The sequence below is a fragment of the Blennius ocellaris genome (assembly GCF_963422515.1).
Source record: "Blennius ocellaris genome assembly, chromosome: 23".
Taxonomy (NCBI): Eukaryota; Metazoa; Chordata; class Actinopteri; order Blenniiformes; family Blenniidae; genus Blennius; species Blennius ocellaris.
Genome location: NC_137672.1, coordinates 2,262,535 through 2,277,081, shown reverse-complemented (window position 1 = coordinate 2,277,081; position 14,547 = coordinate 2,262,535). Strand labels below are relative to the sequence as shown.

Sequence of the window (14,547 nt, the reverse complement as noted above, 5' to 3'; positions counted from 1 at the left end):
TAGGTAGGAGTATGGTCGTCGGTGTGGCGGCAGGCAGTAGGTAGGAGTATGGTCGTCGCTGTGGCGGCAGGCAGTAGGTCGGAGTATGGTCGTCGGTGTGGCGGCAGGCAGTAGGTCGGAGTAATGGTCGTCGCTGTGGCGGCAGGCAGTAGGTAGGAGTATGGTCGTCGGTGTGGCGGCAGGCAGTAGGTAGGAGTATGGTCGTCGGTGTGGCGGCAGGCAGTAGGTAGGAGTATGGTCGTCGGTGTGGCGGCAGGCAGTAGGTAGGAGTATGGTCGTCGGTGTGGCGGCAGGCAGTAGGTAGGAGTATGGTCGTCGGTGTGTGGCGGCAGGCAGTAGGTCGGAGTATGGTCGTCGGTGTGGCGGCAGGCAGTAGGTAGGAGTATGGTCGTCGGTGTGGCGGCAGGCAGTAGGTAGGAGTATGGTCGTCGGTGTGGCGACAGGCAGTAGGTCGGAGTATGGTCGTCGGTGTGGCGGCAGGCAGTAGGTAGGAGTATGGTCGTCGGTGTGGCGGCAGGCAGTAGGTAGGAGTATGGTCGTCGGTGTGGCGGCAGGCAGTAGGTCGGAGTATGGTCGTCGGTGTGGCGGCAGGCAGTAGGTAGGAGTATGGTCGTCGGTGTGGCGACAGGCAGTAGGTAGGAGTATGGTCGTCGGTGTGGCGGCAGGCAGTAGGTAGGAGTATGGTCGTCGGTGTGGCGGCAGGCAGTAGGTCGGAGTATGGTCGTCGCTGTGGCGGCAGGCAGTAGGTCGGAGTATGGTCGTCGGTGTGGCGGCAGGCAGTAGGTCGGAGTATGGTCGTCGCTGTGGCGGCAGGCAGTAGGTAGGAGTATGGTCGTCGGTGTGGCGGCAGGCAGTAGGTAGGAGTATGGTCGTCGGTGTGGCGGCAGGCAGTAGGTAGGAGTATGGTCGTCGGTGTGGCGGCAGGCAGTAGGTAGGAGTATGGTCGTCGGTGTGGCGGCAGGCAGTAGGTCGGAGTATGGTCGTCGGTGTGGCGGCAGGCAGTAGGTCGGAGTATGGTCGTCGCTGTGGCGGCAGGCAGTAGGTAGGAGTATGGTCGTCGGTGTGGCGGCAGGCAGTAGGTAGGAGTATGGTCGTCGGTGTGGCGGCAGGCAGTAGGTCGGAGTATGGTCGTCGGTGTGGCGGCAGGCAGTAGGTAGGAGTATGGTCGTCGGTGTGGCGGCAGGCAGTAGGTAGGAGTATGGTCGTCGGTGTGGCGACAGGCAGTAGGTCGGAGTATGGTCGTCGGTGTGGCGGCAGGCAGTAGGTAGGAGTATGGTCGTCGGTGTGGCGGCAGGCAGTAGGTAGGAGTATGGTCGTCGGTGTGGCGGCAGGCAGTAGGTCGGAGTATGGTCGTCGGTGTGGCGGCAGGCAGTAGGTAGGAGTATGGTCGTCGGTGTGGCGACAGGCAGTAGGTAGGAGTATGGTCGTCGGTGTGGCGGCAGGCAGTAGGTAGGAGTATGGTCGTCGGTGTGGCGGCAGGCAGTAGGTAGGAGTATGGTCGTCGGTGTGGCGGCAGGCAGTAGGTCGGAGTATGGTCGTCGGTGTGGCGGCAGGCAGTAGGTAGGAGTATGGTCGTCGGTGTGGCGGCAGGCAGTAGGTAGGAGTATGGTCGTCGGTGTGGCGGCAGGCAGTAGGTCGGAGTATGGTCGTCGGTGTGGCGGCAGGCAGTAGGTAGGAGTATGGTCGTCGGTGTGGCGGCAGGCAGTAGGTAGGAGTATGGTCGTCGGTGTGGCGACAGGCAGTAGGTCGGAGTATGGTCGTCGGTGTGGCGGCAGGCAGTAGGTAGGAGTATGGTCGTCGGTGTGGCGGCAGGCAGTAGGTAGGAGTATGGTCGTCGGTGTGGCGGCAGGCAGTAGGTCGGAGTATGGTCGTCGGTGTGGCGGCAGGCAGTAGGTAGGAGTATGGTCGTCGGTGTGGCGACAGGCAGTAGGTAGGAGTATGGTCGTCGGTGTGGCGGCAGGCAGTAGGTAGGAGTATGGTCGTCGGTGTGGCGGCAGGCACAAGGTAGGAGTATGGTCGTCGGTGTGGCGGCAGGCAGTAGGTAGGAGTATGGTCGTCGGTGTGGCGGCAGGCAGTAGGTAGGAGTATGGTCGTCGGTGTGGCGGCAGGCAGTAGGTCGGAGTATGGTCGTCGGTGTGGCGGCGCCAATCTCAATACCATGAAATGTATTTCACAGCAAGAACAAATACATGATTGTTCCTTCAGATTGCAGAGAATAAAGAGATTCGCTTCCCTGGAAGTTTCATTGAGACGTCTGGATTATTAAACACACTACAAGTGTTTTTATGTAAAAAGTAGTTTTTGGTCACAGATTATTGCACCAATTACCTTTAAGACAATTCCACTAACTAGTAAAGTTCTTTTGCCAATAAATTCCTTCTTTGTTCACATATCTGAGTGGCTTTAGTGTCATGGTCGTACTTTTCTTCCTGCTCTTTCCAGCGGTTTGTTTTCAAGTGTTTGTACGAGAGTCTTCACTGCTGCTGTGTTCCACTCTGTGGTTCCTCAGTCTGTTGAGTGGAATCTAAATGTGCTGCGATCAACTTGAACGCAGATCAAGAGTTTACATTGAAAGTCTTCGTCTTGTTGTGTTTGCTGATGTTGCGAGGCCGGCTGCACGTCTTCACCCAGAAGAAGCTTTTAAAGACGTCTGCTGGTATGAAATGTGCTCGGACGCACTAACATTGTGGATTGGAGGCTGTTTGGGGTTAATAATAGCCGTGTGTGCTGGCGGGTCCCCTGAGTGCTCTTTTCTCGGTAATTGGGAGTATTTCTAGCTTTTTGGGGTGTCGGTTCGTCTTCACAGCTTTAAGTGGCGCATGGAGGATTTTCATTTTCCTTTAAAGACGCGTCCTGCTTGGAAGCCGTGCTGTGAAAATATTCCACGTGGCGCCAAAGAGAGAAAGCACCCTGGAACCAAAGAAAAGAATTCCGATAGAGAAAGAGGACAACGTTGTGTTTTCTGAGGGAGAGTGTGAGTGGAACTGGTCACGTGCAGTAGATGTTCAGGTTGGACCACACTGGACCTGTGAAGTCTCCTCACACACATCCTGGACGTACACAGTGACAAACTGGAGGTCACTTTATTCAATGTGTCTTTGTTTGTTTATAGATCATTTATAACCCTGAGTAGAGAGCAAACTTTAAAGAGAGCAGCTTTCTGTAGGAGGAGCAGGATCGCTGCCACCTGGTAGTCCGGTCGTCTCCTCCCCATGGAAGAGTCCACGCTGCGGGAAGTCAAGAGAGATCAGCCGAGGACGAGGCAGGAGAGCCGGCTGGGCTGGAGGAGAGCCGGCTGGGCTGGAGGAGAGCTGAGCTGGAGGAGAGCCGGCTGGGCTGGAGGAGAGCCGGCTGGGCTGGAGGAGAGCTGAGCTGGGCTGGAGGAGAGCTGGGCTGGAGGAGAGCCGGCTGGGCTGGAGGAGAGCCGGCTGGGCTGGAGGAGAGCTGAGCTGGGCTGGAGGAGAGCTGGGCTGGAGGAGAGCCGGCTGGGCTGGAGGAGAGCCGGCTGGGCTGGAGGAGAGCCGGCTGGGCTGGAGGAGAGCTGGGCTGGAGGAGAGCTGGCTGGAGGAGAGCTGGCTGGAGGAGAGCCGGCTGGGCTGGAGGAGAGCTGGCTGGAGGAGAGCCGGCTGGGCTGGAGGAGAGCCGGCTGGGCTGGAGGAGAGCTGAGCTGGGCTGGAGGAGAGCTGGGCTGGAGGAGAGCCGGCTGGGCTGGAGGAGAGCCGGCTGGGCTGGAGGAGAGCCGGCTGGGCTGGAGGAGAGCTGGGCTGGAGGAGAGCTGGCTGGAGGAGAGCTGGCTGGAGGAGAGCCGGCTGGGCTGGAGGAGAGCTGGCTGGAGGAGAGCTGGCTGGGCTGGAGGAGAGCTGGCTGGAGGAGAGCTGGCTGGGCTGGAGGAGAGCTGGCTGGAGGAGAGCTGGCTGGGCTGGAGGAGAGCTGGCTGGAGGAGAGCTGGCTGGGCTGGAGGAGAGCTGGCTGGAGGAGAGCCGGCTGGGCTGGAGGAGAGCTGGCTGGAGGAGAGCCGTAGGAGAAACACGGAGCACCATGTTTGTTTTGGGTGGCTTTTGATCCCTTGATTAAAGTGTTGACCAGTGAGGCTGTCTCTGTCTCTCTCTGTCTCTCTCTGTCTCTGTCTCTGTCTCTCTCTGTCTCTCTCTGTCTCTGTCTCTGTCTCTCTCTCTGTCTCTCTCTGTCTCTGTCTCTCTCTGTCTCTGTCTCTGTCTCTCTCTCTGTCTCTCTCTGTCTCTCTCTGTCTCTGTCTCTGTCTCTCTCTGTCTCTGTCTCTGTCTCTGTCTGTCTCTGTCTCTCTCTCTGTCTCTGTCTCTCTCTGTCTCTCTCTGTCTCTGTCTCTGTCTCTGTCTCTGTCTCTGTCTCTCTCTGTCTCTCTCTGTCTCTCTCTGTCTCTCTCTGTCTCTCTCTCTGTCTCTGTCTCTGTCTCTCTCTGTCTGTCTCTGTCTCTCTCTGTCTCTCTCTGTCTCTGTCTCTGTCTCTCTCTGTCTGTCTCTGTCTCTCTCTGTCTCTCTCTGTCTCTCTCTGTCTCTGTCTCTCTCTCTGTCTGTCTCTGTCTCTCTCTGTCTCTGTCTCTCTCTCTCTCTGTCTCTGTCTCTGTCTGTCCCGCCGGCAGCAGTGAACCCTGGAGAAGCAGTCGGTTTCAAACTGCTGAATTAGACACGTTTATGATTTGGATGATTTGGAAGTGATTGTGATTATGAGGATCAAACCAAGAAATACTAATAATAATCAATATTTTCTGAGCTGAGTTGAACGTAGTGATGGGGCCGATCCTGTATTGGTATCGGGTTCCGATCCCAATGTAATTAATGGATCGGAAATGTCCAATCCATGAAGCCTCGTCTGCTTTACTGTTGCTGGAACGAGTCCACAGTGTTTCCCTGCGTCTGCCCTGCTGGCTACAAACTGTGGACTGGATTTCCTGACCGGAGGCGGGTCTCAATGAGACGGGGAGTAAGGACTCAAGAAATCCATTCCAGAGTTTGCAGCCAGCGATGAGGCTAGCGTAGCAGCACTGTGCTAACCAACTGTTCATGACAACACGTTGCTGTTTGGACGTATTTTATGCTCAAAACACCACAAAGCATCAACGTGGCTGTTTGCAAAGCTGCTGTACATCGAGGCGCGGCTCTGCAGCCGGACGTCACCGTTTTAAAAAGCAGTCCTCCAAACTAAACTCCCTGAAAATAGTCCCAATCGTGTGTGTTGCGGTAGAGCGGGGAACATTCTGTTGCTGCTGCGTTGCTCAAGAATTTCTCCAGGGATTAATAGAGTGTGTCACGACTCAGGGAAGGGACAGGGCAGGGTGTTTGCAGTGAAGGTTGTTTTATTTACAATATTTAGTGTTTTTAGGACAAAGACAGGCTTTGGTGGTGGTGGAGTCTGCAGGCAGGCAGCAGCGGCTCCCAGTAGGTCTCCACACAGCTGAATCCACTTTAATCAGCCTGCCTGAGGCCGAGTGTACAATTACCTGGTATGTGTATAAACGGTGATATTTCCCTGCGTTTGGGTTCATTTACACATAAACAGCTCCGACTCTCCACAAACCATGATTCCTGAAAACTCCGTCCTCAGAGGACATCTGGACAAAAACGGTCTCTGTTTGCATCTAAAGGAGGGGAGGTGGAGATTTACGTCACAATTCATAACGTCCTGTTTTTTTTCCAGGATTCTGATTGGCTATCAAGGCTTCATGCTTCTCGCTGCACTGCCCCCTACAGGGCTGGCTGCTCATAGCAGCTCTGAACCAGGTGGACATGAGGGTCAGTGTAAATCAGTGGTTCTCAATTATTTTCTGTCACGCCCCCCCTAGAGGACAACATTTTTTTCAGGCCCCCCTCCGAATTGTACTACCATTGAGAACCTGATAATATTTATTTATTTATCTGTATAAACCACTGTATGAGTTGCTGCACCAGCATTCTGCATACAATCGCCTGATTATCAAAATAAATTAATAAAATGAGCTGGAGGCCCTTTTTTATCGTTCAAGCATGAATAAAGACACTAATACTGAAAGTTGTGCATGCCCCCCCCCCCCTGACACCCCACCACGCCCCCCCAGGGGGGCTCGCCCCACCATTTGAGAAGCACTGGTGTAAATGAAGAGTTTTTTTTAAACGTAGAGAGGGAAATATAATTTTTTTTTAACCCGGGCCGGTCCAGCCATGGAGGAGAGGGAGGAGCAGCTGGAGGCACACCGACCTGCAGAACCAGGGATGTGACAAGTGATTCTGAGGTTTTAAAGTCACACCTAGATGATGATGTCACTCAGACCCCCCCATTGTCCAAATGCAACTAAAAGACTTTGTCCTGCTTCCTTTTCTGACCTTCTACTGACCTCAAGTCGTCTGTAGAGAGAAAACATGCAAACATTCCTACATTTATTACTTTACTGTAGAGACCAGTTTATTACTGCCTCATGAAATCAACAATAATGATGATCATAGTATTAAAGCAAACAGAGCTCTGGTATCGGAATAGTATGGACTCGGCAGATATCCATTCAGGGATGGGGATCACCGATCCAGATCAAAAACCTGGATCGGTGCTTCCTGAGTTGAAAGTAAGAGTCTCATGTCTGATGTTTCTTGTGTTGCTGCTCTCCTCTATGTCCTTGATTAACCCTTTACTGTCACCACATATAACACACATCATGACAATCACCACGCTGAACGTCAACGTCAGATTGAAGGAGGTCTTCTCAGGTCTCCTGCAGACCAGAACAAGGCCTGTGAAAGGTTCGGGAGTGTTGAATGAGGCCGTCAGTCCTCGTGGTGTTTGACATGCGGAGCGTTCTGCAGTGGACGTGACCAGCCTTGACACTTCACTGTCACAGCAGGGGGCACAATCTGGGTAGGGTGTCCTCTCCACTCAGAGATGGGCCTGCCTGTTTATCTGAGGGAATACACTCCGGGTCAGTAGGGCGTCTTCACTTTCTTTTAAAGCACAACATGGAGAGACAGAAGGTGCTAACCACCTGGATGAAGAGGCCAGTCAGCAACGGCACCTTTCTGTGGACCTGCAGGTCCTGCAGCCTCAACAATGTAGGAACAAAACCAACATGTGATGGAGTTAAGCGTGAGAAACTGGCAGAAGGGAAGTTTTTCACAATAAACTTCAATATTGACCAGCGGGGGATTTTAATGAGAAACTGTTTAATCTCTCTCGGTGGCCTGAATCTAGAGAGATCAGCCGAGGACGAGCTAGTTTAGTTGATGTCAGCTTATCTGATATAAACTAGACACATAAATAACACTGTACTGTCACATGGACAAACTTATTTTCATCCAATTAAAAGTTTCAAAGAATCGCGACACATCCATCTTGTGTTGCCATGGACACTGACGATGGAGGAACATCACAATCAGAAGTAGATTTATTTCTGGTGGGAGTGAAGCTGAACAGTAAAATAGTACAAATAAGAAAGAAAACAATTCAATGACTTCCTCAGGAAGGTGTGTTGTACGTGTTGGTCCACTGTCGGGTGTGTCGGAGTGAACCGGCGGAGGAACGGCCGGCATCTGACAACAGTCACCAAAATAATGATTCCTTGCCTTCCAATAGATTAATTACACCACTTGGTGCTTGGACCCTACGAACAATGCTGGACTGGCAGATTTAACTCAGGTGGAACTGTACTGTGGGAATCTTTAATGTGTTCATTGGTTTTAATCATCTCAGTTTTTGATGTCAGAAGCAACTGTTTTCCATTGAAATTGATTTTGGTGTAGGAATGGTGCAATTAATCCTCTTTGTTTAGCCAATTTATTTTCTTATTATGTATCATTGAACTCTAACAATAGTACTAACTTTCACATGACATAACACGTGTTTAACTGACAGCGATGTCTAGCATGAGAGTGAGGCTTCATGTTCAGAGTTAGCAGGAGGCTACATGTTAGCATGAAGTCACACAAAGACTGGGACGTTTTAGTTGATCTGCATGTTGTTTGTTGATATTTTGCACACAGTCCCAGTTTTTAAACTGAAAACGTTCCTCTGTTTCATCCTTACGTCGGTTAGCTGCTAATGTTAGCCTAGCTTCTTAACACATGGATGATCAGTCACGTCGGTGTTGACGCTGAAAGAAGGACCAGTCGGCCTCAAACTGTGACTTTGTTCAAAGAAACAAACGGTTGCTGTGCCACAACAACACGCCGAGCCAGGCATTCAGATAGATCAAAATGGAAGTGATGCATTTTCCTGAAATGGACACGAGACCGTCCTCCCGCTGCTTGTTTTGGCCTAATAGATTCGTGGAAGCTGTCAACGTCCACTTTCTCTGAAAAGGACTGGAGGAAGCAGTAATAATAGTGCCGGTAGTTGTGTCCACGGTCGTCTCTCCTGCCTTCCAGAAGCAGCGCCGTTTAATTTCTGCAGCTTTGACGCACATCTGACGAGGATTAATTTCGGAGGCTCTCCATGTTCCACAGGACTGAAGGAGCACGTGCTCCATGCAGCAGGTGGACATGGTCTGCAGCCCCGTCCCCCTCGTCCCCTCCTCGGCACTCTGTCCTCCCCAGCCTCTCCTGGGTGTCAGCCCTGATTGCCTCTTCTCGTGGAGCTGCTTCCACTCACACCTTTCCTGCCCTTCTCCACTCGGCTGGGCTGATTGGAAGAAATTGCGGCAGAGTTCACTTCAGCTCCTTTAACAGTTCCGTGGCCTAGTTTCACTCAGATAAGAAAGAAATGCCACAAACGGAAGGTCCATGGTTGGTTAGTCAGGTCTGCTGCAGGGACGTTTTCTGCTGAGATGCACGATTGAGAGCAGGAGAGTCCAGCCAGTCGATGGCCAGGGCTGCAGGGGAAATACCACTACTTTTATTTGGTGTACATATTTTGCATTACCGTAAATATACACTGCAGCCTATCGCACCCTACGATGATCATCTGTGGAGAAAGGATGATGTCATCACCCCTCTCACCCCCCCCCCCCCCCCCCCCCCCACGGCGAGCTGCGACGTCATCTAATAACCACAACAATCGTGGACTATATATATATATATATATATATATATATATATATATATATATATATATATATATATATGCTGGTATGTATATATGGTACGAGAATAGGCCAAGAAGTATGGTAAAGTGTATGTATATATATATGTGTGTGTGTGTGTGTGTGTGTGTGTGTGTGTGTGTGTGTGTGTGTGTTACATTTGGTGAGTCACCCCACATGGAAAGAACCTATATGAGGATATATGCACATATATGAAACCTATATGCAGCATATATGCACATATATGACAACATACATGCTGCATATATGCACATATATGCTGCATATATGCTGCATATATGCACATATATGACAATATATATGCTGCATATATGCACAGAAATGCTGCATATATGCACATATATGCTGCATATATGCACATATATGACAATATATGTGCTGCATATATGCACAGAAATGCTGCATATATGCACATATATGACAATATATGTGCTGCATATATGCACATAAATGCTGCATATATGCACATATACGACAATATATATGCACAAAATATAGGACATGTACAGTATGTACATATATGCACATATATGTACCTGTATGCGCATATAGGTACATATATGCACATATATGTACATAAAATATAGGAAAACGGCCAATTTTATATATGTCACATATATCCAGAACCTATATCAAAACCTATATTAAAACATATATGTTTATATAGGTTCTTTCCATGTGGGACAGCCAGTGCTTGAAGTGGAAGTAAAGCAGTGTTGGTCCTTGGTGACCTCCTCACTCTCTCATACTAACATTGACACAAACAGTGTTCAGTGTTGGACAGACATGTTGGACATGTGATGGACAGACATGTTGGACATGTGATGGACAGACATGTTGCACAGCAGGTGGTCAGTGTACAATAAAGCACCTACACTGCCTGTGCTGCATTACATGTCTTGGGTGTAATTTAAGTGTGTAATTGTGAAAACGATTCGATTTTTTTCGGGAGTTTAAAAAATAAATCTGCCTTGACATCAATATCTCAATAGGGTGTGATTTCAGTGTGACGGTGAATAAACCGCTGCAGTGAGTCTGTTAGAAAAGTGGCATGAGGAACCAGGGTGATGTAGGAGTGGACAGGACAGGCTCGTGCTGCCGTCTGCTGGAAACTACTGGATTTCAGTTTTAAACAAATGTTCTGCCTGGACAGTAAGATAATGTAGTGTGATCATTGTAAACAACTGGGAGGGGGGGTGTAGTGAATTACTGCTGAAGTACACAAACACTGAGGCTTTCATCTCTGGTCATAAAGTGTTTGCTGGTTGAGATTGTGAGAAGAGGGCTGGTCAGCCAGAGAGCAGCCGGAGTTCAGAGTTACGTGAAGCACCTGAACGCATCATCCGTGGAGCTTGTTTAAAATGATCGTCATTGTTTAAGCCGCTGAGTTCAAAATGTGTGAAAAAAGTAGTGGTTGACAGCCCAGACATTATAAAACACACGGCGTATGATAGAAAAAGTCCCGGTACGCTGAAGGGTCAACATTTAAAGTGCCGGTACTGCGTAGCAGTGGTCACAGCGCCCCCACAGGCCTGGAATATGTACTACATGCCCTGACGCCTGGTGTTGAGCCGTGTTCATAGTGACATGTGGACGGATTTCTTTGTGTGACCCCCTGGGAGAAAGAAACATGTCATGTGCAGTGTCACTGCACCAGACAGTGATCATCCCTCTCTACATCCACCCTTTACCGTACAACACCGTCACTTCCATATGTCTTATAGAGGTCCTGTGGTTTGGAACGGACTGCCTTCTTCGTTAACATCTAGATCTTCTCATTCACTCTTTAAAAAGCAGCTAAAAACATTTCTTACTTTTTCTTGAATATCCAACCCATTACGTATTATTACATTATAATGTATTCATTTCAATTGGTACCTTTCTTCCTTGGTCATTATCCGTTGATTACTCTGTCTTCTGTCTCCATATTTTTGTCCATTTTGTTCATACTGTGAAGATTATTTGACTTCATCTCGCTTTTTCTTTCTTTCTCTCTATGTCTATCTGTTCGCCTTACAAAACGTCTTGTGCCAGCCAGTGACAGGGCTGGAGCTCTGGGACCAGCCAATGGGCTTGGTTCCTCCATGCACCACTGACTGTGTTGCTAAACAACGACATGAACAGGAATGAAGTGAAGTCTGATGTTGTCTTTGTTTCTCCTGATCGGCAGAAGAAACACCTGACTGGAGGAGAAATCCTGCTGTCGTCCTCCGACCTGCAACTGCTGCTGCAAGTGCATCACAACCAGTAGGTGTCCTCTTCCTCCTCCTCCTCTTCCTCCTCCTCCTCTTCCTCCTCCTCCTCTTCCTCCTCCTCCTCTTCCTCCTCCTCCTCTTCCTCCTCTTCCTCCTCTTCCTCCTCCTCCTCCTCCTCCTCCTCCTCCTCTTCCTCTTCCTCTTCCTCTTCCTCCTCCTCTTCCTCTTCCTCCTCCTCCTCCTCCTCCTCCTCCTCCTCCTCTTCCTCTTCCTCATCCTCCTCTTCCTCCTCCTCTTCCTCTTCCTCATCCTCCTCCTCCTCCTCCTCTTCCTCTTCCTCTTCCTCCTCCTCTTCCTCTTCCTCCTCCTCCTCCTCCTCCTCCTCCTCTTCCTCATCCTCCTCCTCCTCCTCCTCCTCCTCTTCCTCTTCCTCATCCTCCTCTTCCTCCTCCTCTTCCTCTTCCTCATCCTCCTCCTCCTCTTCCTCCTCCTCCTCCTCTTCCTCTTCCTCCTCCTCTTCCTCCTCTTCCTCCTCCTCCTCTTCCTCCTCCTCCTCCTCCTCCTCTTCCTCCTCTTCCTCCTCCTCCTCCTCCTCCTCCTCCTCCTCTTCCTCTTCCTCTTCCTCTTCCTCCTCCTCTTCCTCTTCCTCCTCCTCCTCCTCCTCCTCCTCCTCTTCCTCTTCCTCATCCTCCTCCTCCTCCTCCTCCTCCTCTTCCTCTTCCTCATCCTCCTCTTCCTCCTCCTCTTCCTCTTCCTCATCCTCCTCCTCCTCTTCCTCTTCCTCTTCCTCCTCCTCTTCCTCATCTTCCTCCTCCTCCTCCTCCTCTTCCTCCTCCTCCTCCTCCTCTTCCTCCTCCTCCTATACTCGTCCAACGTGTGAAACAGCGTGTGTGAGTTGGACGAGTGTGAAACGGGATTAAAGAGTTGGACGAGTGTGAAACGGGATTAAAGAGTTGGACGAGTGTGAAACGGGATTAAAGAGTTGGACGAGTGTGAAACGGGATTAAAGAGTTGGACGAGTGTGAAACGGGATTAAAGAGTTGGACGAGTGTGAAACGGGATTAAAGAGTTGGACGAGTGTGAAACGGGATTAAAGAGTTGGACGAGTGTGAATCAGGATTAAAGAGTTGGACGAGTGTGAAACGGGATTAAAGAGTTGGACGAGTGTGAAACGGGATTAAAGAGTTGGACGAGTGTGAAACGGGATTAAAGAGTTGGACGAGTGTGAAACGGGATTAAAGAGTTGGACGAGTGTGAATCAGGATTAAAGAGTTGGACGAGTGTGAAACGGGATTAAAGAGTTGGACGAGTGTGAATCAGGATTAAAGAGTTGGACGAGTGTGAAACGGGATTAAAGAGTTGGACGAGTGTGAAACGGGATTAAAGAGTTGGACGAGTGTGAAACAGGATTAAAGAGTTGGACGAGTGTGAAACGGGATTAAAGAGTTGGACGAGTGTGAAACAGGATTAAAGGCCAACAGCGGTTCTGGCGCTCCTGTTTGTCGTTGACTCATCATTAACAGTAACTGCTGCGACTCCTGAGATAGAAAACGAACAAACCAACTTATAGAGGCTCGACATCTCACACACATAATTCCAGATGTCCATTTGGTCAGTCGTTGACACAGATGTGAACATTTGACGACGGAGGTTATCTGGACGTGTTCGCTGGACAGGTCAGTCGTTCTGAGCTGGATCCAAGTCACACCATGTAAATCTTCCATTGTATCGGAGGAGTTGGTTCACAGTTCCTGAGGGCTGTGACCGAGGTGATCAGAAGCTTTTATCTGAGAGTTGAAGTAATACAAGAGCAACATTACACTGTACTTTGAGCTCCAGTTCACATATGTGGAGAACAACTGAAATCTTCTAATGTCTCGTCAGTGTAAATATTGAAAAAAACATCAAAACATCACAGCCGTTGTTTGTTAAACAACAAGCTAAATGAGGCTTTGAGCCGTTTTAATGAGGCTGAACTGTGATGACAGGGTGAGACGAATGTCCACATGAAAGGTCTTCAGAGGACAGACAGCAGTGACACTTTCATTTTATTAAACAACTGTGGCACACAGCTTCCTGTCAAAATATCAAAATATCAACAGTGAGTGAGTGAGTGAGTGAGTGAGTGAGTGAGTGAGTGAGTGAGTGAGTGAGTGAGTGAGTGAGTGAGTGAGTGAGTGAGTGAGTGAGTATCTTGATAAACAATTCATGCAGAATGCATTCTGGGACATAAGCAACCTCTTGGAACACGTATATATTTTAATAGTTGCCATAACAACAGAATCACCTGGTGAAACGTGTCCATCATGGAGAAACCAGCAGAACTCCTTCCAAGTTTTTTTCTTTTATTTCTTTATAGTGTGGGTTGTTGGCTGGTCGCCATGGAGACACAGGACAACGTGCAGCTCAACAAGTGGCCGGCATGAATAACAAACTTATAGTATTTCATTTGATCCAGCAGCTTCATCGTTGATCCTTGAGTACACGTGATCAAAGAGATGAAAAAGATTTTAATAAAATAATAAAAACTAATTTAGATGTATTTAATTAAGATTTTTAAATCTTTAATTTAACTTAATTATCTTTAAATAAGAATAATTAAGAGTAATTTCCCTCTGGTTAATGAAGTATTTCTGTTCTATTCTATTCTATTCTAAACAAATAGATCTGCTTGCTGGTTCGTTGGGTTTTCTCTGATAAAAGCACCTAGAAATCACTGTGCTGTTTCTGGTGCTATATAGATCAAGTTAAATTGAATTGAATTGAATTAAACTATTCTATTCTATTGTTATCTATTCTATTCAACCAATCAAAGTGTACGTTTTGGAACATGAAGCTGTGAATAGTGGGCCTCCTGGTCAGACTAGTGAGTTGAGACGATAGAGGTTGAAGGTGAACCTCAGAGCTTCTGACTCAGTTCAGAGCACAACTCCTGCTCTGCATTAGAATCTCTCCAGCAAGGCCAGACGTTTAGCATGTTGGCATAAATGACACACATTTCCCTCTATTGATATTGAATTCAGTCCAAGTTTTAAATATCCAACATCGCCTGACAGCAGCTTTTTATCTTTTGAGTATTGAGCTGCATGTGAGGCCAGTGGTGGAGCTGAAACACATCAGGGCGTCCAGGATGAGGTCAATCTGAGTGGTGGAGGTGAAACACATCAGGACGTCCAGGATGAGGTCAATCTGAGTGGTGGAGGTGAAACACATCAGGACGTCCAGGATGAGGTCAATCTGAGTGGTGGAGGTGAAACACATCAGGATGTCCAGGATGAGGTCAATCTGAGTGGTGGAGGTGAAACACATCAGGAT

The 14,547-nt window shown here is 49.1% G+C and overlaps 1 protein-coding gene across 2 annotated transcripts in view; it reads left to right on the top strand.

The window, feature by feature from the left end:
- The window catches only part of adam19a (ADAM metallopeptidase domain 19a), a 144,707-nt gene that overhangs the window by 43,100 nt on the left and 87,060 nt on the right, over positions 1-14,547 (top strand). For both annotated transcript variants that reach the window (XM_080519111.1, XM_080519110.1), the window contains exon 3: positions 11,208-11,284. In XM_080519111.1, coding sequence (XP_080375237.1) covers positions 11,208-11,284 — 77 coding nt within the window. The remainder of the gene's footprint in view (positions 1-11,207; positions 11,285-14,547) is intronic.